Source organism: Corvus moneduloides, chromosome 30 (assembly GCF_009650955.1).
Source record: "Corvus moneduloides isolate bCorMon1 chromosome 30, bCorMon1.pri, whole genome shotgun sequence".
Classification (NCBI taxonomy): Eukaryota; Metazoa; Chordata; class Aves; order Passeriformes; family Corvidae; genus Corvus; species Corvus moneduloides.
Window position 1 is genome coordinate 370,574 of NC_045505.1, and position 21,789 is coordinate 392,362.

The 21,789-nt window shown below is 63.5% G+C and overlaps 3 protein-coding genes across 4 annotated transcripts; all 3 read right to left on the reverse strand.

Moving 5' to 3' along the window:
* Positions 1-839: 839 nt before the first annotated feature.
* On the reverse strand, positions 840-7,850 carry ZBTB39 (zinc finger and BTB domain containing 39). Its single transcript, XM_032093895.1, has 2 exons — positions 7,784-7,850; positions 840-6,457 (listed from the first exon to the last, which is right to left on the reverse strand). Exon 2 carries the CDS (start codon positions 6,345-6,347, stop codon positions 4,218-4,220), a length of 2,130 nt encoding a protein of 709 aa, XP_031949786.1. The 5' UTR covers positions 6,348-6,457; positions 7,784-7,850; the 3' UTR covers positions 840-4,217.
* A 671-nt stretch (positions 7,851-8,521) lies between these two features.
* TAC3 (tachykinin precursor 3) lies at positions 8,522-10,357 on the reverse strand. Its single transcript, XM_032093986.1, has 5 exons — positions 10,133-10,357; positions 9,358-9,580; positions 9,164-9,263; positions 9,065-9,088; positions 8,522-8,998 (listed from the first exon to the last, which is right to left on the reverse strand). The coding sequence occupies exons 2-5, from the start codon at positions 9,463-9,465 to the stop codon at positions 8,853-8,855; spliced, it is 378 nt and encodes a 125-aa protein (XP_031949877.1). The 5' UTR covers positions 9,466-9,580; positions 10,133-10,357; the 3' UTR covers positions 8,522-8,852.
* A 1,873-nt stretch (positions 10,358-12,230) lies between these two features.
* Positions 12,231-21,785, reverse strand: MYO1A (myosin IA). 2 transcript variants are annotated; one of them, XM_032093872.1, is made up of 29 exons: positions 21,328-21,785; positions 20,339-20,482; positions 19,591-19,706; positions 19,305-19,399; positions 19,086-19,190; positions 18,936-18,982; positions 18,725-18,788; positions 18,556-18,654; positions 18,358-18,461; positions 18,128-18,275; positions 17,922-18,040; positions 17,752-17,838; positions 17,603-17,668; positions 17,386-17,490; positions 17,072-17,134; positions 16,764-16,964; positions 15,611-15,837; positions 15,330-15,530; positions 15,157-15,250; positions 14,872-15,021; positions 14,708-14,776; positions 14,361-14,447; positions 14,063-14,137; positions 13,820-13,954; positions 13,612-13,718; positions 13,412-13,544; positions 13,158-13,310; positions 12,959-13,086; positions 12,231-12,510 (listed from the first exon to the last, which is right to left on the reverse strand). In XM_032093872.1, exons 2-29 carry the CDS (start codon positions 20,459-20,461, stop codon positions 12,387-12,389), a joined length of 3,225 nt encoding a protein of 1,074 aa, XP_031949763.1. In that variant the 5' UTR covers positions 20,462-20,482; positions 21,328-21,785; the 3' UTR covers positions 12,231-12,386. The 2 variants fall into 2 exon arrangements, with proteins under 2 accessions (XP_031949763.1, XP_031949764.1); XM_032093873.1 differs by lacking the exon at positions 14,361-14,447.
* Positions 21,786-21,789: the final 4 nt, after the last annotated feature.

Consider the following 21,789-nt stretch of genomic DNA (forward strand, 5'->3'; position numbering starts at 1 on the left):
CAGTTCCCAGCCCGTGGAGCTCCAGCTCCCGGTGAACACGGCACCAGCAGCACGGAAAAGGCTCATCCAGCCACACAAATCCTGGGATTCCCCAGTGGGTGGGCTCTGCTCCCACCCTGCTGCTGACTCCTGTTCCTGAACCCCGCAGGAATGTCCCGACCCGCTCCCCTGTGCCACTCCCAGTCCTGGAGCCACGCCACAAATCCTGCTGAGCACAGCACGGGAGCAGGATAGCGGGATGGCCTCACCTGCTTCCCGGGAATTCCCGAGGAGACAGGAATGCCGGGATCACACCGGGAGGAACGCCTTTTATACAGAAGCAGCTGCTGACGCCGTTTTGGGTTTTGCCTTTTTTCTTTTACATGTTGCCTGTATTCTTTTATTTCTTTTTCATATGTTTGCAGCTATTGGATTAGGGACCAGTTTTCCCAGGAATTTTCCATGGCCTTTCCCTAGGCAGAAAGACAAAATAAATTCCAGAGCTCCGAGCCCCGGAGAGCACAAGGCCCTGATCCCATCTTGGTTCTTCCTGGCTACCAAGGTTGAGAAAACTCTTGGAGATACATTTCATGGACAAAGCACAGCCAGTGCCGAGGTTGGGGGGGGGGAGGGAATTCCATCACCACTTGTCCTCCTAATTGGTGCTTTTTTTGTCAATTATGCTAATTTGCTAAACCTACAAAAACTGTATCCACCCCATGTGGATAATGGGCTTTTGTGGACATTCCCATCCCTGCCCCTGAAGACCTTCAATAAAGATCCACTTTTATATTACCTCCCATACCTGAATATCACCTCGAGTTTCATTTCTAGGTTGAAAAAGGCAACAGTACAAGAGGTCCATGTTTTCCGTTTTATTATTCTAAATAAAAACCACACTTTGTGCTGAACAATGGAGTAGAAAAGAACCCGATGTACAACGATTTTAGACATCTACGATTTGGGGAGGGAAAAGTTTACAAAATATACAAAACTTTACAGCAAATAGATAGTAAACACTTAAATAGCAGGAGGTCAGTACCTACGATTAACTTAACGAAAAGGTTAGACAGCAAATTCAACTCTTGTTCTTTCTTCTTCTGCTCAATTACTCTGATGAGAGACCTGGATCCACTGAGAATGGGGAAAGTGAATTTTGTGTTGGGGATGGGAGTGAGCCTGGGCTCAGAGCAGGGCCCTCGGAGGCTCCGTGACCTGGACGCTGCTGGAATTTCCCCTCTGCAACTCCCTCTCCTACCCCAGGATCCCAAAGCACTTTTCAAACACCTCAGGCTGCCCCAGGGGAGGTAGGTTGGCGTCCCCAAGGTCACCAAGGGCAGTAGGGACAGGAGGGAGCCAGGTTTGCCCATGGTGGTGGAAAAAGAACGAAATCTAGCACGGAGTAAAGCTCTGGCTCTCCCAACATGGAACTGGAGCTCCCAGCCAGGCTGGCCAGACACGGGGACAGGGGTGACATCCCTGCCAACCCCTGAAGGATCAGGGACACCCAGGGCCCTCCTGGGGGGAGCACTCAGGTCTCTGACCCCCATGGGAATCACCCCCCAGGAGGAGCAGCCACAGGTCCAGACCCATCCCTGCAGCCCCTCCACTGCTGGTTTCGGGGTGTTCCATGTGGGAATGATCTGTTTTAACCCAGGCAAACAGAAATTCCCTGGATCAGAGCCAGCAGCAAATGGGGGGCCCCTGCTCACCCCCGCAGGGCCAGGAGTGAGGCCTGGCTGTGCCCGGTGGTGTTTCGGTGTAAAAGCTTCTCTTTTTGGTTTATGTGCACAAAAGGCTTTTGCTTTACAGATTAGCGAGATCCGGGGCTGCAGACCCTCCCTGAAGCTCACTACACCTTCGGGAACATTCCAGGAGGATCTCAAGGCTCTCCCAGCCTTGTCTGTCCCTCACATCCTTCATGGCCACCTCCAGAGCAGCGCAGGTCGTGTCCATCCCTGTCCCTGTCCCCAGCCGGGCACAGCCCTGAGTTTCATGCTCGAGGGGACCCTGCACAAGCAGAGGGTGGGACTGGCTGACCCCCCGTGGTCCCTTCCAGCCTCATCCATCCCACAATTCCATGACAGAAACCCCGGAACCCAGAGAGCAGCTCGGAGAAGCCTGCAGCGAAGCGCCCTCAGCTCCCACACCGCCCAGAGCACCACGCCATTCCCAAAATCACCCTTTCTCTTGTAAAACCTAATGCAGTTCAACACAGCTCCACAGCGATCCCAGGACCACAAGACCGGAGTTCAGAGCTCGGAGCTGCAGCAGCCAGGCCAACCCCGAGCTGACCTTGGCTCCAGTGCCTTCCCTTCCTCCAAAGCCAGGCTCCAGGCACCCTCCCTGCTCCCGGAGGTAGGTCGGTACCACGGGAGGTACCACCCTCATTTTACAGATGAGGAAACTGAGGCAAACAGGTGAAGTGACTTGCCCAAGGCCACGGCGGAGCCGGGGGAAGAGACCCCCGGGCGCTCTGAGCTCTCCGAGTCCAGCCCCCAGCACAGGATGACCCTTCCCGGGTGTCCTTTTCCCGGGTGTCCCTTCACAGGGAGGGGGCAGCGGGGTGAGTTTCCAGGGTTTGCAAATCACTAGTTTAGTTTATAGTTTAGTTTAGTTTAGTTTAGTAACAGCAAAACTTGACAGAAGCACAGGAGCCGATCCATGACCACCGAGGCTGGAGAGCCTGGAGCGCTTCCTGTTTGTGAGGTAGAATGAGTTACTCGAGGGCAGTCCCAGCTTGGAAATGTCTGCTCCTCCCCACCTCTGCCCTACAGCAGCAGAACATGGGGAGAAGCTAATCCATGCCCTTCCCAGTGTTAATGCTGTTGGCACCAGCTGACCTCGCCAGGGTGGCCAGGAGAGACCCCCAGGAGTGCCCGGCCCACGGCCAGGAGAGCCCCCCACGCTGAGGTGGACCTGACACGGGGCCAAGAGAGACGCCTGTGCCCAGGAGAGCCTGACACATGTCCAGGAGAGCTCCCCACACCCAGAAGAGCCTCCTGCAGCAAGGGGCACCCGAAACATAGAGGGGGAGAGCCATCAATGCCCAGGAGAGCCCCTCCACACCCAGGAGAGCTCCCAGCAGTGCCCGGCACGCGGCCGGAGAGGCCCAGCCATCGCTGTGGCTCCCACTCCATGAACAAACTCACATCACTCCAACCACACACATCTGGCACCGGAACACGCCCGGGATGTGGCGATCCACGGCCTGGGAGGGAGGATCCCTTTGGCAGGAGAAGGGTCCTCCAAGGTACCTTCCAGGGAGTTAAGGCAACAGCTTCATCCCGACTCATCTGCCCCGGGGCACAGCGTGAAGCTGGGGCAGAGTGGAGCCAGGAGACTCCTGGCTCTCCGTGGCCACCACAAATCATCTCCCAGGGAGCACGGACCTGCTTCCCCTCCCTCTCCAGTCCGACGGGAGATCCCTGTGCTCGCGCAGCTGCCTCCGCCCGGGCTCTGCAGGGAGGTCCCGTGGCTCCTTCATCTCCTCCTCTGGGTCTCAGGGCGTGAGCGAGTCCCAGCCACGGCAGAGAAAACACGGCCTGGGAATCTGCGAACCCCCCTCTCCTGGCTCCCTGCTGGGATTCCTCCTTGTTTACACACTCAGGTGCTTCCTGCTCCTCTCCCCAGCAACGCAGCCGTGGCTGATCCCAGAGCACACTTTGCCCATCTCCTGGCAGTAGCAGCAGAACACCAGGGATGCCCAGAATGTCTTTTTTTTTTTTTTTTCCTTTTTTCTTTCTCTTTCATTCCTTTCCTTCGAGTCCAGCACCTGCTCTGGCTCCATCCCTCTCCACTGAGGTCAGGTGTGAAAATCTTAGCAGCATCAGTTTGTGGACAAGCTCAGGGTTAGCCTGCTCAAGTGGGCTAAAAGTTTAAAAAAAAATAGAATCTAGATTCAAAAACTAGTGAGAAATGCTAAAAGCACAGAACTCGATGGCCTCTAACAGGACCAGAGGTAAGTAAACACGACAGACTCCTCGAAACAGTGATGTACCTCACGTGCTGTTAATTTGTACAACGCCACCACTCTAAAAAGCCCTAGGAAGGCCCAAAAATTAAAAAATTAAACCGAAGAAAAAAAAAACCCAACCCAAAAAAACCAAAGAATTCCATCCATGATGCCTGACCATTGAATAAAACGAAACGACATCCTTTTGTTTTTTCTTTTTTTTTTTCTCCACAGCTTCCATTCACTAACACTCGCTCCTCCTCGCCGGCCCTGCCCTGCCCCATCAGCTATCCGTGTTTTTCTCAGCCTCTTTGGAATGGATGATGTACATGAAAGTCTGTTCGATGGTGAAGTCCGGCGGGAGGCTGCCCTTGTGCACCCCTATGTGCTTGCTCATGAGGTTGAGCGTGGAGCTGTAGTGGCCACACACGGTGCAGCGGTACATGAGGGCCCCCGAGTGCGTCCGCAGGTGGCACTTGATGGTGGAGCGTCCGCGGAAGAACTTGTGGCACACCTTGCACTGGTAGGGCTTCTCCCCGGTGTGGATGCGCCGGTGGTAGTTGAACTCGCTGGTGTGGGCGAACCTCTTGCCGCACACCTTGCAGCTGTACTTGCTGTTCCCCGGCTGGCTCTGCAGCGCCAGCTCTTCGCTCAGGAACTCCTCGGGCAGCTTCCTCTTGGGCAGCCCCTGCGGCTGCAGGCGCTCCCCGAACCCCGCCCGGATGTCCAGGCTGCCCCCGCACTTGTGCTGGCTGACGTGGTACCGATAGGCCGCTTCCAGCTTGAAGCTCTGGCTGCAGAAGTGGCACTGGAAAAGAGCCTCCTCCGCGTGCTGGTGCACGGCCAGGTGCTTCTCCAGGAGCTGCCGGTCCACGAAGCTGCTGGCACACACGGAGCACGAGAAGACGGAGATGCCCAGGTGGGACAGGGTGTGCCACAGCAGGCTGCAGAGGCTCAGGTGCCGCTGGTCGCACACGCCGCACGTCTGGCTCTTCAGGTTCACGTGCTCCAGCAGGTGGTTCCGGACCGTGTGGAAATCTTTGGCCAAGGGCTTCCCGCAGGCAGCGCAGGCCAGCTCGGGGCTGGGCCCTCCCCCAAACACGGCCGCCTTGCCCGGCAGGGGGTCACTGGGGTGGACGATGATGTTGTTGTCGAAGACCCCGTCCCGCCGGTGCAGCGTCAGCTGCCACTGCGTGAAGAACTTGGTCTCGCACATGTCGCAGGAGAAGAGGAAGATGCCGATGTGGGACAGCACGTGAGTGACCCTGGAGTTGCGGTCCTGGAAGTGGGTCTCGCAGACTTTGCAGTTCCCGGTGAGCAGGTCCACGTGGTCCCTGGCGTGCTGGCGGATCAGCTGGATGTTAGGCTCCAGCACCTTCTTGCACACCTGGCAGGGCATGGCCTTGCTGTCCCGGCCGTCGCTCTCGAAGGCCAGCTCCTCCTCGCTGTCGTCGCTCAGCTCAATCACTTCCTCAGACGGGACCAGCTCTTCTCCAGCATCCTCAAAATGCAGCTCAGCCTCTCCCAAATCCTCCAGCTGGAGCTCATCCATCTGCTCGAATCCCTGCTCTTTGGAGTGGTCACTGTTGCTGGGGCAGGAGTTGCTCCCTGTGGAGACATCCAGGGAGGGGTCAGTGGGGAAGAAGCCGCCCTTGCCGTAGTCGCCGTTGCTCTGGGCCTTGTACTGAGGGCAGGAGCTGCCGGTGGTCTGTGCCACGACATTCCCGCCGGGCTGGGCCCCCAGACCCGCAACCGGAGCGAACTGCCCTGGATCCGACTCCTGTTCTGTCTTGGGGGGCTGCTGTGGGTGCATCAAGGGAAGAGCCTGGCTGGCCTCACCCACAGGGTTCCTGTCATCCTCTTTGTAGCTGCCCGCCACGTCCCCGTGCAGGAGGTAATTCCGCTCGGGGCCGAAGTGCTCCGCGCCGCTCCGGATGTCCCCCAGAGAGTGGCTCTGCTCCGAGGAGGTGCTGCTCAGAGGCCCAGCCCGGCCTTCCCCCACGGCCAGGGCAGGCTGCTTGGTGATGGCCGAGCTCTCCAGGTCAGGGAAGGTGGAGTGACAGGCCTGCAGCAAGTCCTCCATGCCCAGCCGCTCCGCCACCTCGTAGATAACACCCACATTGATAAGGTCTGTGAAGAGCTCCGAGGTGTACACAAAGCTCAGGATCTTCTCGAAGTTGGCTGGAGTGATGAAATCCACCACGTAGGTCCTGGCAGCGTCCAGCCCCGTGTTGAGGAAGAGGTTCTGGAAGTAGCCGGCCGCGCAGGCCAGCACGGCCTTGTGCGCGGCGAAGGAGCGGGAGCCCACCAGGATGGTGACGTCGCACATGGTCTCGGAGAGCCGGCACTTGTTGAGTTCCTTCAGCAGGTTGTTGGGGTGGTTGGTGCTGTGCAGCTTGATCCTCATGCCCATCTTAGCAGCTGCTTAAAAGTCCCTTCTCCTGGTCAGCTCGGCCTTCACGCTTTCATCCGCGGCGGGAGCAGGAGGTGATGGGCAGCCAGGAACTGGCAGGGCAAGGGGCTCTGGAGAGGGGAAATGCAAAAAATGTTACCATTTAACAACCAAAGCCACACCATTCTGGTCATATCCCCTGTTTTCCACCTTTCTGATGAGTCACAGAGCAGCTGCTCAGCTGGAGATAGACTAAACCTGTCTTGTCATTGCACAGACCGACTTTTTTGGGAAGTAAAAGGCTGGATGTGCAAAGGAGCAAAGTCAAAACAAAAAGACACTGACTCTCAGAGGTCCTCACTGCTATTGGGGCAGGGACAGAGATCCTGCTGACTCTGAGACCCAACTGGAACATGTCCCAGACATCTCCCCTCTTCCCGAGCTGGGGATGAGGCTTCTCTCCAAAGAGATGTCACTCAGGCTGCACACGCCAGTCGGATTTGCCTCTAGGTCTCCTCCAGCTGCAGCCACTTCATTCCTTCACTTCAGATTCCACCTGTACCCACAAGGAGACTTCAGGCTCCCAGGTGGGATTCTCTGCATTCCAGCCTTGTGGATTCCCCTGGGATTTCTTGTCGGCTCCAATGGAGCCCGTGGTGCCTCTCAGATTCCCTGGCTGCCACCACACCTGTCCCACAGCACTGGCCATTCCCCCCAGTGTCCTCCCACCTTGTCCCACTGCCTCTGTCCCCCTGTCCTGCTCACGGATGCCCCAGCAGCTCTTGGGACTCCACGAACTTACCCAGGGAGCTCTATCCCTAACTCCCTTATTCCTAATTCCCTGCCTTCCCCTCCCTGGAACAGAGAACAGCGAGCCCAAAAGGCAGCAAAGAGCGGGAGTTTGGAGGGGGCTGGGGCTGCCCCTGCCCCAACTCCGGGGAAAACCAAAGGGGCAGAGGACGGGCTGTTCTCCCCCGGGACGCGGAGGGATGGGGGAAACACCACTGGCAGCTGGGGAGGGCGAGGAGGAGGATGAAGATGCCGGGGAAGGCTCTGGAAGGCAAACGCTCAGCAGCCCAAAAAGCACCTGGGCAATTCCTGCGGCGTGCGGATCCCTGAGGAGGGGATGGGGCAGGAGGGAAAAGAGCGGGAGAGGGGATCGGGGACCGGGGGGGGCAGCGGGAAGGGGGGCCGGGCGGGCAGGAGGCTCCGCGCCGGCGGCGGACGGGGAGTCCCGAAGCGGCTCGGGGAGAAACGGGAGGAGATGGGGGGGGGAACAGCGGGGTCCCCGGTGGGGCCCGGGGAGGGGGGGGCAGGAAGGGCCGCCGGGGGGAGCCACGAAAGGCGGCGGGAGGCCCCGGGGGGGTGTCGGAGAAGGTCGGCGCGGGGGTTTGGGCGGGGGCGCGGCGCGGAGGCCCTTCGGGGGCCGGGGGTCGCGGGCGGGGGTCGCTCCTTACCCGCCCGGCGCCCCGCACCATCCCGGCCCGGCTCACACAAAGGCGCCGACCCGCCCCGCGCCCGCCCCGGCCCGCGCCGCCTTCCGGGACCCGCCGCCGGCAGCGCCCCCGCGCGGCGCGGAGGACCCAGGGCCGGGACACCGGCAGGGGCACGGACACGGGGCGGGACACACGGACACGGGGCGGGACACACGGACACAGGGACACACGGACACGGGGACACACGGACACGGGGACACACGGACAAGGGGCAGAACACACGGACACAGGGACACGGGGTGGGACACACGGATAAGGGGCAGAACACACGGACACAGGAACACACGGACACGGGGCGGGACACACGGACAGGGGGACATGGGAAGGGACTCGGAATAGGACACGCACAGGGACACACAGACACGGGAAGGGACACACGCACACGGGACACGGGCAGAGACACACGAGCATGGGCACGGGCAGGAACACGGACGCGGACACGGACAGGGACACACGGACAGAGAAAGGGCCACGGACACGGGCACACGGACACGGGCACGGTCAGGGACACACGGACACGGGCACTTCTCCAGTTACGGGCGCTGCTGTGGGGAAGGGACAGGTCGCTGTAGCTCCCGCTACACAAACCCCGGCCCCGCAGGTCCCATGGACGCATCGCCGTGGGCTCATCCCCTCGGGCTCATCCCCACGGCCCCGTCCCCGCATCCCCATCCCTCTGGCCCGGTCCCGGTGGGTTGGTCCCCGCAGCCCGGTCCCGGTCGGCTCTTTCCCGCAGATCCATCCCCGTGGGCTGTCCCGACCCGGTCCCCGTGGCGCAGCCAAGACACAGAGGCGGTGTTTGCGCGTATCCCGCGCCGACACGGGTGGGTGTATAGCGGGGTTCGTCCGGGTGTACACGGGTGCACGGACACGCGCGCGTGGGGCGGGACGGCCGCGCTTCCGCCGGGTCCCGCGACGGCTCCGTGGGCGCCGGTGCCCGGGACGCTCCCTCAGTCGGTCCCACCGCCCCCGGGACACCGGGCACAACCCCGTCCGGGTCCCTCCGCGCGTGGGGGGCTCCTCCCGGGGCTCAAGCCGCCCGCAGCGGGGCCTCGCCGGGCGCGGGGGGTCCCGGGGAGCACCGGGGGGCCGGGCCGCCGCTCCCCCGCCCCGTCGCTCGCCCGGGCTCCGCTGCTCGCTTCCCCATGAGTCCCACGAAGAAATCGTGCATGTCCCCTGCGGAGAGACCGGCCGTCAGCGGCACCGGCGGCGGCACTGGCGCCGGCACCGGGCGGGACTTACGCTTCTGCGGCGCCGCGGGGGGACCTGGAAGAGACCGAAGCGGGTGAGCGGAGACGGGGCGGACCGACACCCTCCCACCCGAGTCCCCCCGCCCCTCACCGGCGCCCTCCTCCCGCAGCAGCTCCAGCGCGGCGGCGGCGGCGGCGGCCCCGGGGCTGCCGCGGACGCTCCACGGCAGCAGCTCCGGGACGGGCATCCCCTGCGGGAGCGAAGAGGGTGAGCAGGGTGGGAAGGGATCCGGGGGCTCCCGGGGATCCGGGGTCCGCCCGCCGCTCCCCCCCCGACGGCCGTACCTGTGCGAGGGGCGCGGGGCCCGGCGGGGCGGCGGCGGGGGCGCGGCGGGCGAGGGCGAGCGGCAGCGCCAGGAAGAGCAGCACCGCCAGCACCGGTCGGTTCTTCATCCTCGGGGCGAGCTGGGGGCGGCGATCAGCGACGGAGAGGCGGGGCCCGGGGCTACCCCGAGCTGGCGACCCCTCGACGGGGCGGCCCGGGACGAATCTGGGACAGAACCGGGCTCTGGGGAGGGAAAGCAGCGAGACGGGAGACGAGGGGGCCGGGGGTGGCAGGACCCCCTCGCTGGTGTCCCTTGGAGGGGGCTGCACCCCGAGGGTGCCTTACAGGGGTGTGGGGAGGGACCCGTTATGGGGTGTGCAGGGGGACACGGCCCTGCTGTGGCCCCGGGGGTCCCGTGTCCCCGCGGTGCCCCGGTTGTGCACTCACACATGAGCTGTGCAAACACGCGTGAGTGTGGGCACACAGTGGGCACCGTCACGGCTCGGGCTCTGTCCTGCACGTTCACCCGTGTCAGCACACCCCTGTCACGTCCCCTGACACGCTCCCGGCACACACATGCTTGCCCACAGCCGGACTTGCTTCCAGAGCCCCCACCAAACCATCCCCAAATTCAAGCGACACTTTCTCCCCATCTTTCCTCCCGCCTGTGCCTTCCCCAGTGCTGTCCCAACCTCCCCCTTCTCCCTCTGCCTTCCTCTAGCCCCACCAGGGTGAGGACACGGCACCGCAGCCCCCCAGGAATCCCCCAGGGCTGTGGGACACAGGGACACAGACCTGCCGAGCCCTCCGGTGGAGTCGAGGGCTGAGGGACCCTCGTTGCCAGTGGCTGTGGAGCAGGGACTCGTCGGGGCGTAGTGGGCAGTGGTGATGGACGGCAGCGGTGGTGGTCAGCAGCAGTGGGCAGTGGTGGTGGGCAGCTCCCCCGGCCCGGGCTCAGCCGGGAGGCGAAGTACCGGGGCAGCGGCTGCTGTGCGGCGCTAAATAAGGGGCTCTGCCCATGGCACGGCGTGGGTGGGCGAGAGGAGAGCTGCCAATGGGGGCCGGGGGGGTGGTACCCCCACCCTGCAGCTTCACGCCCACGCAGGCACCGTGACATCGACGGCAGCCGTCGCACACGCGGAGTCACACAGCGACACACGCGTGCCCACACGGGCACCCCGGGGTGGGGGTCAGCACACGGGCACCGTGCCCACGCAGCCCCCGGCCCCTCATTGTGGGGACGTCACGATGTGGCTGTTGGCACGTGTGGGGACACGCGCGGAGGGATGGTCCTGGCTGGATGCTGGGCTCTGCAGCCAGGATTTGGGGGTCTCACAGGGGAGAGGGGATCAGCCAGGCTCCCACCACGCACACGCGATGCACACACATGTTCATCTGCACAGGTGTGCCCACAAACGTACCTCACACCCTGCCCCATTGCAGCGCTCCCGGCCTGCCCGCTCCCGTGGCAGGATGTGCCAAGGTGGAACACGGGGAGGAAAATTTGGGGGAAAGCAGAGGGGTACAAGGAAAGAGGGAACGACTGGGCCAACAAGTGAGAGCCACCGACTCCATCCCAATCAACAGGCAGCGGCGGCTGCTCCGGTGGCTGCGGCTGCTCCGGTGGCTGCAGCAGCCCCTCGGGAAGGCAGCCGGCAGCGGCGGCTCACGTGGCAACACAGCCCGGGGCAGGGCAGCATCTGCAGTGCCGAGAACGTTAATTAAATCGGAGCCTGGCCAGAGACGGTCTAATTAATTAATAACACCTACTTGTGCGATGCCAAGTGCGGCGCAGCTGTGAAGAGCCGCGGTGCCCCGGGCTTGTTTACGGCTCTCGCCCCTTGCCGGGGAAGGTCCCTGTGCTGGGACGTGACGGAGCCCGCGGCGGAGAGCGGGGAGCCCTCGGTGCTGGGGCATGGCCAGGCCGCCCAGTGCCCCCGCACACACGCACGTGCCCCCCAACGTGCGGGAGCTGCCCGCACACGCTCCCCCTGCACGACAAACTGCGCTCCGGGGCCCACCTGGGAGCTGGTGCTGATGGTGACGTGACGGCGAGTTGGCAGCTCCCGAAGGTAACGCGGGTGATGTGTGGGGACAGGATAAAAACCCTCTCCGAGAGCTTGATGAGTGCGGGAGGAAAAAGGCAGCGAAGGGAGAGGATGCCCTGTCTGTCATGGGAGCTGTGGGGTCCTGAGGGTCCAGGGGGCTGGAGGACTGACAGGGGTTCTGCAGATCCTGGGGCCTGCAGGACTGGCAGGGGTCCCATGGATGGTGGGGGTTGAAGGACTGGTGGGGGTCCTGAGAGTTCTGAGGGGTGGAGGACTGGCAGGGGTCCCACAGATCTTAAAGGCTGCAGGACTGGTGGGAGTCCTGAGGAACCTGAGCACTGCAGGACTGGTGGGGGTCCTGATGGACCTGAGGGGTGCAGGACTGATGGAGGTCCCACAGGCCCTGGGCTGCAGCACTGGCACTGGGGCTGTGCAGCGACTTCCCTCTGTCCTATTCTCCGTGTCCCTGGTCCCCAAGTGCAGCTCCAGCGCCAGTCCGGGCAGGGAGCCCCTGCATGGGTGTCCTGCAGCAGGGTGGAGGGATGCTGGGCAGGGGGACAAGGATGTCCAGCACGGGCAGGAGGGTGCCAGGGACCTCACATGCAGCCACCCACGGCTGCCAAGAAACTGTCTCTGCAGCAGTGTGAGCCGTGAGCCACTTGACGGGAAAAGCGGCAGCAATTTGGGGCCTTTCCAGTCACCACAAGCCGAGCGCCGGCTGCAATCAGGCATCAGGAAAAGCGGGAGGCTGGGATGAGGGGCTTCACCACTGGGCTGGGCTGTGCCCCCCAGCTTGGGCGCTGTGTCCTGGGGTCCCACCCCGCCTGTACCAGCGTCACCCACTGTGTCACCACCTCGGTACCGACACCTCAGCATCCTTTTAATGAATTTGGAGCGATGCCTGGGCGCTGCCGGCACCCGCAGGGGTGCGGGATGACACAAGGGGGGTGTCAGGGGTGCCAATGTGAGGGTGGGCGTCCTGGTGAGGGCTGGGGGTCCCCTCAGTGCACCAGGACCTCCATCTTGTGGCTGCCCTTTTTCTTGCAGACAGGGCCGTTGGTGCTGGCCTTGGGTGACTCCACCACGGTGATGGACACGTCGCCTTTTGGGAAGCGGGTGGAGAACCTGGAGTAGGAGGATGGAGAGGAAGGGGCAGGATGGAGGGGAGGGGTCAGGATGGAGAGGGGTCAGGATAGAGAGGGTGTCCCTGGACATCCCTGCGTCCCTGGAAGGGACACACCCAGGCCCATCCCCTCATTGCCAATGCGCTGCCTTGGTTACACCCACTCCTCAGGGGCTGCCAATCAGGGCACTCACGTGGTGCCCCACCCTTGGAGACTCCACCCCCACCTCCATCCCCCCCGGTGAGCTCCGCCCTGTCCCACCCACAACAACCCCACCCACAGAAGCCCCATCCTCCTGGCCCCACCCATGGAAGCCACGCCTTCTGTGCCCCCCGTAGCCCCACCCTGCCCCACCCACAGAAGCCCCACCCATTGTAGTGTGGCCCTTCAGACTCCACCCACTACTACCACACCCATGATAACCACGCCCACCACAGCCCCACCCACACCTGTCAGTGATGTGCAGGGGCAGCGCCTGCCCGGTGACGGCCTCGAAGGTCTGGTGCAGGCGGGTGACCAGCTCGATGAGGTGGTCACTGACCAGCAGGAAGTCTCCCTTGGCCCCCACTGTGGAGACCTGTGGGGCAAACAGGGGGTCAGCCCTGCTGGGGAACCCCTGAGCCCCCAGGGCCCCCCCTCCCCAGGTACCTCCTTGAGGTGCAGGGCCAGGAAGCCGTCGGAGAAGCGGGTGACTGAGACGCCGCGGATGTCGCTGAGGCTGAGCACAGTCTTGGGCTGGGCGGCCTTGGGGTCAGCCAGGACAAGGTGCTCGGTAGTGAGGAGCAGCAGGCGTGGGACTGTCTGTGGGCGGGGGTCAGCGTGGGCAGGGGGTCAGTGCGGGCAGGGGGTCAGTGTGGCCCCGTTTGCCTTCCCGCTGCCCAGGGCACGAGTCAGGATCTCACCTTTCCGTTGGCCCTGTTCACCTTCCTCACGGTGTCGGCCATCACCAGCTTGTCCTTGGCCACTGCGAGGAGCTTCTGGTACTTGGGGTTCTGCTTCAGCCCCAGGTACTCTCCACGGAAGGGCTGCTGCAGGCTGGAGACGAGGCTGTCAGCCACTGCTGCCCTGAGCTCCCCTGCACCCCCAGCCCCGACCCTGGCACCTTTTGGGGTAGAGGGTCTTCTTGTCCTTGAAGAGCTCGCTGGCGCAGAGCTTGGCCTGCAGCTGGGCCCGGCGCGCCGGTGGCAGCTGGTCCCGGTACTTCTTGCACTGCCAATGGAGGGGGCGATTCGGTGCCGTCAAAGACCCCTCGGGTGAGCCGGCGCACCAAGATCCCAGCTGGAATTCCCCCCGTGTCCCCCTGCTCCCACCTTCCAGTGGTAGAAGATGTTCTTCAGCTCCTGGTTGGTGTTATCCAGGAACTGGTACGGCGCCGGGGGCCAGGTCCGGTCCGTCACCGACAGCGGTGGGAGGTTCTTCGCCAGCCCCACCAGGTACCTCTGCACCTGGGGGCGACAACGCAGTGGGGGGGGTCAGGAGAGGACAGGGCTGTCCAGCTCCAGGGCAGGGGGCTGGGAAGGCGCCGTGGCCCCCTCTGCCCCAGCCCCACTCACCAGCCGCCGGTAGATGAAGTTGGCCACGCAGGTGCTGGCGCTGGAACGGAAATACTTCCTGTAGGTCCTGCGCGCCTGCGGGGACAGGGCCAGTGGTGAGGACACCGGACATCGCCACCAGCCCCACCAAGGACAAGGGTGTCTCGTCCCCCACATCCCCATTTGATCCCAGTGGAGAGGACAGCGGCTCCAGCCCGACAGAGTGGGCAGGAGCGGGGTGGGCAGACAGACAGACAACCCGGACACAGCGGCACGGACAGCATGACAGAGGTGGCCGGAGGGCGCGTGGCCCCGTTACCTGGTACCCTCTCCAGTGAGCGGCGATGGTGCTGGCGGCTGCGTGACGTTGGCGCTGGGACTTCAGCTCCCGGAGGAGCCAGCGAGACTGCGGGGATGAGAGCCCGGGGAGCCCGAGGGGGAGACACCAACACAGACACGGAGCGAGAGGGAGAGGCAGGAGAGAGGCAGGAGAGAGGCGAGAGAAGGAGGAAAGACGGGGAGAGGAGATGAGGGTGAACCTGGTCCCACCATGGGACACACAGAGCCCCTGGTCCCACCGTGGGGCACACGGAGCCCCTTCCCCACCCACCCTGCTCCCCACACCAGGCCAGTCCCACTGGTGGTCCTGGGGTGCTCAGCCCTCACCTTCCAGCCCCGTGCGTACGCCTGCAGGATCAGTGCCGACCGCTTCATCTGCTTGTAGTGGTTCTTTTGCTGCAGGGGAAGAAGGGGGTGAGCTGGTGGGCTCAGAGAGCCAGGGGGAGAGGGATGGGCAGGGGGAGCATGGCCAGGACTCGCCATGTCCTCACCCTGTGGCCCCGGAACCAGGCGGAGATGAGGATCTGGCTCTTGCGCATCAGCTGGTACTGGGTCCGGCACCGCCAGCCCCGAAACACCTTCTGGATGAGGGTGGCGAGCTGGGCCACGCGCTCCTGGCGCTGCTGCTCCAGGTCGAAGAGCTGGCGACAACCATGGCAAGCGCTGGGTCACTGAGCAGCTGGGTCATCCAGAGCCATCTCCAGGGGCTGTGGCATCACCCAGGAACTCCCAGGACAAGTTTGGATCCCCCTGGACTCCCCCATTCCCAGACTCACCGTGCGTGGTGAGCGGATGAAGATCTTGGTGTGGCCGAATGCCAGCTCCTCAGCAGGGAACGCCAGACCTGCCAGCAGCACCTCGGCCCCCTCCCTGCACCACAGCAGAGACGAGGCCGGTCAGAGCTCCCCCGGCAGCCCCCTGGCCCTCACGGTCCGTGCCAGCCCCGTACCTGTCACCACCGTCCCAGCGGGGCCACGTGCGGGGGTTGAGCATCTTGTAGCGCTGCAGGAAGGGGCCGTAGAGCTGGCGGAAGGCGTAGCCCGCCCGCCGCACCCGCACGTTCTCCATCAGCCCCAGGTACCGGACCTGCGCCAGCACCAGCTCCGGCGTGAACACCATCGCTGACTTGGTGTCGTTGGGTTTGATGCACCTGCAGAGCGCAGCGGTGGTTTGGGCGGGGGTCTCACAGGCACCGCAGCCGCCCCCGGGGGTCCCTGCTGGGGCTGGTACCTGATGTAGTTGGGGTTCTTAGAGTAGAGGTTCTTCATCAGCAGCGCCACGGACGACTTGAACTGGAAGCCTGCGGTGGGCGGCAGCTTGAGGGAGACCTTCTGGGGGTCTCCTTCGGGGAAGAGCGAGCGCAGCAGCGCGTGCCGGGCCGCCCACATGGCCTGCGAGAGGTCGCGGAAGAGCAGGTCGTTGTTCTTCTCGATGAAGCCCGTCACGTTGTAGGTCACCTGGGGGTGCAGCGGGGTCAGCGCCCAGGCAGGGAGTGGGGCAGGGTTCAGCGTCTCCATGTCCGTTCCCAGTCCAGCCCCACATCTCCTGTGCAAAGCTGGGAAGAGAACTGAGGCACTGGGAAGAGAACTGAGGCACTGGGAAGAGAACTGAGGCACTGGGAAGAGAACTGAGGCACTGGGAAGAGGTCTGGTGTGCTGGGAAGGGGACCAGGATGCTGTGAAGAGAAGTGGGGTGCTGAGAAAAGGACTGGGGTGCTGGGAAGAGGTTCAGAGAGCTGTGAGGAGGTCTGAGATGCTGGGAAGAAGCCTGGGGTGCTGGGAAGAGGACTGGGGTGCTGAAAAGAGATCTGGGCTGATGGGAAACGAACCGAGGTGCTGGGAAGAGGACTGGGGTACTGGTAAGAGAACCAGAGTGCTGGGAAAAAGACCAGGGCAGTGGGAAGAGGATCAGGGTGATGGGAAGAGGACCAGGGTTCTGGAAAGAGGACCACAGTGCTGGGAAGAGGTGAGTGGCACTGGGAAGAGGATCAGGGTGATGGGAAGAGGACCAGGGTTCTGGAAAGAGGACCACAGTGCTGGGAAGAGGAGCAAGGCATTGGGAAGAGGATCAGGGTGCTGGGAAGAGGATCAGGGTGCTGGGAAGAGGAGCGTAGCACTGGGAAGAGGAGTGTAGCACTGGGAAGAGGATCAGGGTGCTGGGAAGAGGAGTGTAGCACTGGGAAGAGGATCAGGGTGCTGGGAAGAGGATCAGGGTGCTGGGAAGAGGAGTGTAGCACTGGGAAGAGGATCAGGGTGCTGGGAAGAGGATCAGGGTGCTGGGAAGAGGAGTGTAGCACTGGGAAGAGGATCAGGGTGCTGGGAAGAGGATCAGGGTGCTGGGAAGAGGAGCGTGCCACTGGGAGGAGGAGCAGGCACTGCCGGACCTTGCCGGCGTAGTGGTGGATGCGGAAGCAGCGCGGGGGCAGGCTGGTGTCGGTGACACGCCGGGCGTTCTGCGTCTCCTTGCTCTCATAGTGCTTGTGTGTGGCCAAGAGCTGGTTGAGCTTGTTCAGGAAGGTGTCCTCGTTGACCACGCCGGGCCGCAGGCACTCCTCGTCCAGCATGGCCAGGATCCCGCTGGTGCTCTGTGCCACGATGGATGGGGTCACTCCTGACCGGCCCCAGCGAATCCCAGTTTGGGCTATGGGGGGCGCTGGAACCCCAAGATCCCGGCACTGGGAGGGCAACTCACGTTCTCAATCAGGTTGCAGATGATGCTGTTGTCGAAAAACTCCACCGGGGTCCACTGGATGCCCTGAGAGCAGATGTGGGTCAGACAAATGGATAACCCAGCCCCTGCCCCATGGACACCTCCAGCTGTTGTGGGGCAGGAACCGGACGTCCGGCCACGGGGCCGAGGATCCCAAATCCCTTCCTGCCATTGAATCGGCTCCCGGCGGGGAGCGGGGTGAGGGAGGGACGTGCGACGGAGCCGTCTCCGGCACTTCCCCATCCCAGGGGGGCCAAAGCTCCTTGGGGCCGTGCTCTGGCAGGCGCTGGAGGTACCTCTCGGACGTATTCCTCCTGTTCCTCCTTCAGCGTCATCAGGATGAAGATCTGCTGCAGCTTCTCGTTGCAGTAGTTGATGATGAACTGCTCAAAGCTGTTGTCCTGCGGGAGAAGGGTCCTGTATGGCAGGCGCTCCCCGAGCCCCCTGCCCTGCCCCATGTCTCACCTGCTGTTCCCAACCCCCTGGATGGGGCCATGTGGGTCCTTCACTCACCTGGAAGATCTCGAAGCCATAGATGTCCAGGACGCCCATCACCTTCCTCTGCTCGTCTGACTTCACCTGGAGAGATAATGGGGTGTTGAGCGCTGTGTGGGGTGGGGGTCCAGGGTCCTGCTGGGGCTCCAGGATCCCCTGGAGCTCACCTGGATGCTGGTGTTGATGCGATGCACCAGCCAGTCAAACAGGCGACTGTAGATGTTCTTGGCCAGCGCGTCCCGGCCGTAGTAGCCCTGGGGAGAGGGGAGGGGGGCTGGTGCCGGCTCACTGGGGGCTGCCGGGCATCAGCCCCATGGCTGGGGGTGGTCCTGCTCACCTGCGGGACGGTGAGGGTGGTGAGCACCGTCTCATCCCGCGCCTTCACCGTGCGGGAGCACAGCGCCTGCTCCAGTGTGCTGGGGTCCAGCCCGATGAGCTTGCAGATCTCGTGCAGCTCTGTGTGGGGAGATGGCGATGCCAGGGACAAGGAGGGGCTCAGGGGGTCCCCACACCCCCCATTCCCATCCCTATCCCCATCCCTACCCTGGGGCTCGGTGATGCTGCAGGCCTCCATCCCGCTGGCCTGGAAGCTGCTGCTTAGCTGGACGTTGCCCAGTTTGAGCACCACGGCCGTCACCTCCAGCAGCTCCGTCACCTCCGCGGGCGAGAAGCCGATGACCCTCATGGCATCCTAGGGATGGACACAACAGCTCAGGGGCTGCAGTGGGCTCCAGGATGTTTGGGGGAGAGGGGTCCTGTCTTCCTGTGGGTACCTGCATGGCGTGGAAGTTGGCTGCATCGTCCATGCCGGGCAAGCTGGAGCTCTCCCGGTTCAGGTATCCGTAGTGCCTGCAGTCCTGGTGGAGCTTCAGTTGTTCTGGTTGAGGGGAGAGGAGGTAGCACTTCAGCCATGGCCCCCCCCAGCTCCTGTTCCACCCCCAAACCCCCCACACTGCGGGGTCTGGACCTACGGAGCAGCTCTGGAGAAGCCCCAGCCAGGAGCTGGTAGAAGATGTGGAAGTTCCTCTCGCCCTTCACGTGCCGGACGATGCGGGATTTCTCCAGCAGGTCTGAGAGGAGGGGTCAGTGTCACTGGGGTGTGTGGAGTGGGACCCCCCGGGATGGGTGGTGGGTACTCACAGTTGCTGATGACCCCTCCCAGGGGCTCCCCCTTGAAGTCGAACTCAATGTCCATGTACTTGCCCTGGGGGAGGGGGCTGGGTCAGGGAAGGGGGTCCTGGTGGGAGTGGCAGCTCCCACACATCCACACCCCCATCCCCTCTGTGCTCCCAGCCCCATCAGGGCCCACGTGGCCCCGGCAGGGTCCAACCCCTGTCCCCAGGTCACTCACGAATCGGGAGGAGTTGTCATTACGGACAGTCTTGGCATTTCCAAAGGCTGCGGGGGGAGAATGGGGGTTACGGTGCAGTCCAGGGGGACGGTGCCGAGCCCTGGCAGGGCCGGGATGCGCGAGGTGGGGCTCAGGATGTGGGGCACTCACCCTCCAGCACAGGGTTGGACTGCAGGAGCTGCTCCTTCACCTTGTTCACCTCCTCCCCTTTGCTGCTCACGGCCGCCACGAAGGACATCACCAGCTTGCTGGCCTCTGCCAGCGAGGGGCCAGGGGTCATCGGTGAGGGGCTGTGGGTGTTGGGGCCGTGCCCCTCACCCCACCAGCCCCTCGCAGTGCCCTGAGCCCCCCTTGCAGCCCTGGCTGTACCTGTCTTGCCGGCGCCGCTCTCGCCGGTGATGAGGATGCACTGGTCCCTGTCCCGGTCCCGCAGCGAGCGATAGGCATCGTCAGCGATGGCAAAGCTGGGGGCAAGAGGGGTTGGAAGGGGCTGGAGCCATCTAGGGGCTTCAGGAAATGCAAAGACCCCCTGTTGTGGCTGTGGTGTTGCCCCAAGTGGATTCCTTTGGACCCTGATGCCTTGGGATTGCCCACGGGTGAAGCCCTTGGTGGGATCCAGGGCATCAAGGACACCCCCAACCATCCACGTGCTCACATGTGGGGCTTCACTGCGAAGAAGCTGCAGTTATGATACTCCTCCACCTTTTCCGGGGTGTAGAGGGGCAGGGACTGGTACGGGTTCACTGAGATCACCACATTCCCAATGTATGTCTGTGGGACAGCAGGACAGAAGAGATGAGGGGCCAGGAGGACACAGCCCAGCTCCTGGTACTCCCCATCTCCACCCCAGATCCTTGTCTTCATCCTAGACCCCAGGTCCTGCTCCCCATCCCAGATCCCACATCCTGCTCCTCGTCCTCAAACCTGCAGCCCTCCCACTTTGCATCCCAGGCCCCATACCCTGTTCCCACTCTGCACCCCAAAGTTCTCCCACTCCCAATCCAGACCCCGTATCCTGCTCACCATCCTAGACCTTGAAGCCCTCCCATTCCCCATCTCAGACCCCATATCCCTCTTCTCATCCCAGACCCCATATCCTGCTCCCCATCCCACACCCTGCAGCATTCCCAATCCCCATTACAAACCCCATATCCCGCTCCCCATCTCAGACCCTGCAGCCCTCCCAGTCCCCATCTCAAACCCCATATCCCTCTTTCCATCCCAGACCCCTATCCCGCTCACCAGCCCAGACCCTGCAGCCCTCCCAGTCCCCATCTCAGACCCCATATCCCATTCCCCATCCCAGACCCCGCAGCCCTTCTATTCCCCATCTCAGACCCCATATCCCACTCGCACCCCAGCAGCCCCTCTCGTGCCCCCCAATTCCCCATTCCCCTGCCCACGTAGATGTCGTGGCGGCGGAATCGCTCCTGCAGCGTCTGGACCAGCGACTCCTCGGTCAGCGGGTCCAGCAGCACCAGGTCCCCGACGGCCTCGGCGTCCAGCAGCGGCGTGGTGCCCTCCATGGCCGGGCAGCTCCGGGGCAGCTGGGACACGGCACGGGGGGGCTGCAGCCACGGACACGCAGCCCCTTCCCCAAAACACCCCTCCGGGTCCTCGCCGGTCTCTGGGATCGTGGCTGCTCCCCCCAACCCCGAGGACAGGGGACAAGGCGGCCACACACCCACAGAGGCACAGGGGGCACCTTCCCGGGGTATCCCGGGACCCCGTGGTGGGGCTGGGGGCAGCCGGACGCTGGGGGGAAGCGGGGGTTCGGCCAGGAAATGAGGACACCTGGATCCTATTCTTGGGGCAGGGATTAATTCAGCCTCCACTTCCTCCCTCCTTCCTGGCTGGGGAATCCGGGGCGGGGAGAGGAGCCCAGACCCCCCGACAGGTCACCCCCGGGAGCCCGTGTGCTGCCTCTCCCCGCTGTTCCCCATCCCTCACCTGTGTGTGACAGCACGGTCACGTTCCCCGGGGTGACCTTCACCCTCGCTTTACAGCTGGGGCGCAGGGCTATAAACCCAGCCCCACTTATCGGTGCCCGGGGAAAGTTCACGAGCGAGGAGAAGGTGTGGAAGGATTGGGGCAAATGGGGTGATGGAGGTGATTCCAGCAGCCTCTAGAGATGGCAGAGCCTTCCAGGGGTCCGAGGCCCCCCGTGCTGCTGGGTTGGGACCCCAGGGTCAGCAGTCGTGGGTGGGAGCCAGAGCAAGAGCCCCCCACAGCTCCAGGGCAGCGCAGGGCTCGCCCCGGTGTTCCCAATGACACCGGGTCCCCACGCCCCGCGGGGTGCAGGTGCCCTGGCATGAGGGTTATGGGGACCGGGTATCCCCATCCAGCTGAGGCAGCAGAGGAGTCCCCGACTCACTTCCCACCCCCGACTCACCTCCCGGTCGCAGAGAAGCGGCTGCTGGAGTGGCTGCAGCTGGAGCTGCCCCGGAACCGGCGGGGCTCAGCCCAGCCCAGCGCCCGGTGCTGGCCCCGTCCGGCCCACGGAGGGCGGGGGGGCCGCAGGGCCCTCCCCCAGAGCTCCCAGCTGGGGAAACTGAGGCACGAAGGAGCGGGCAGTGAAGATCAGCCCCAAGAGTGCCGCCGGCTGCAGTTCCCGCCCGCGGTCCCAGCTCAGCCGCTGTGTCCCTTCCCCACCCGGCAGCTGAGAGCAGGAACAAGCAGGGAAAATCCTGGAGCCAAGCAAACAAAGGGAACTTCCTCTCCTGGGCTGCGGGAAACGGGCGAGGTACAGGGCTGGAGAACCGGGAATGCCCAGGGCTGCTTTGACGAGGATGCCAGTCCCCAGAGAGGCTCCCAGCCCAACCTGAGGCCACGGTAGGTCCTGCCACAGGGAATG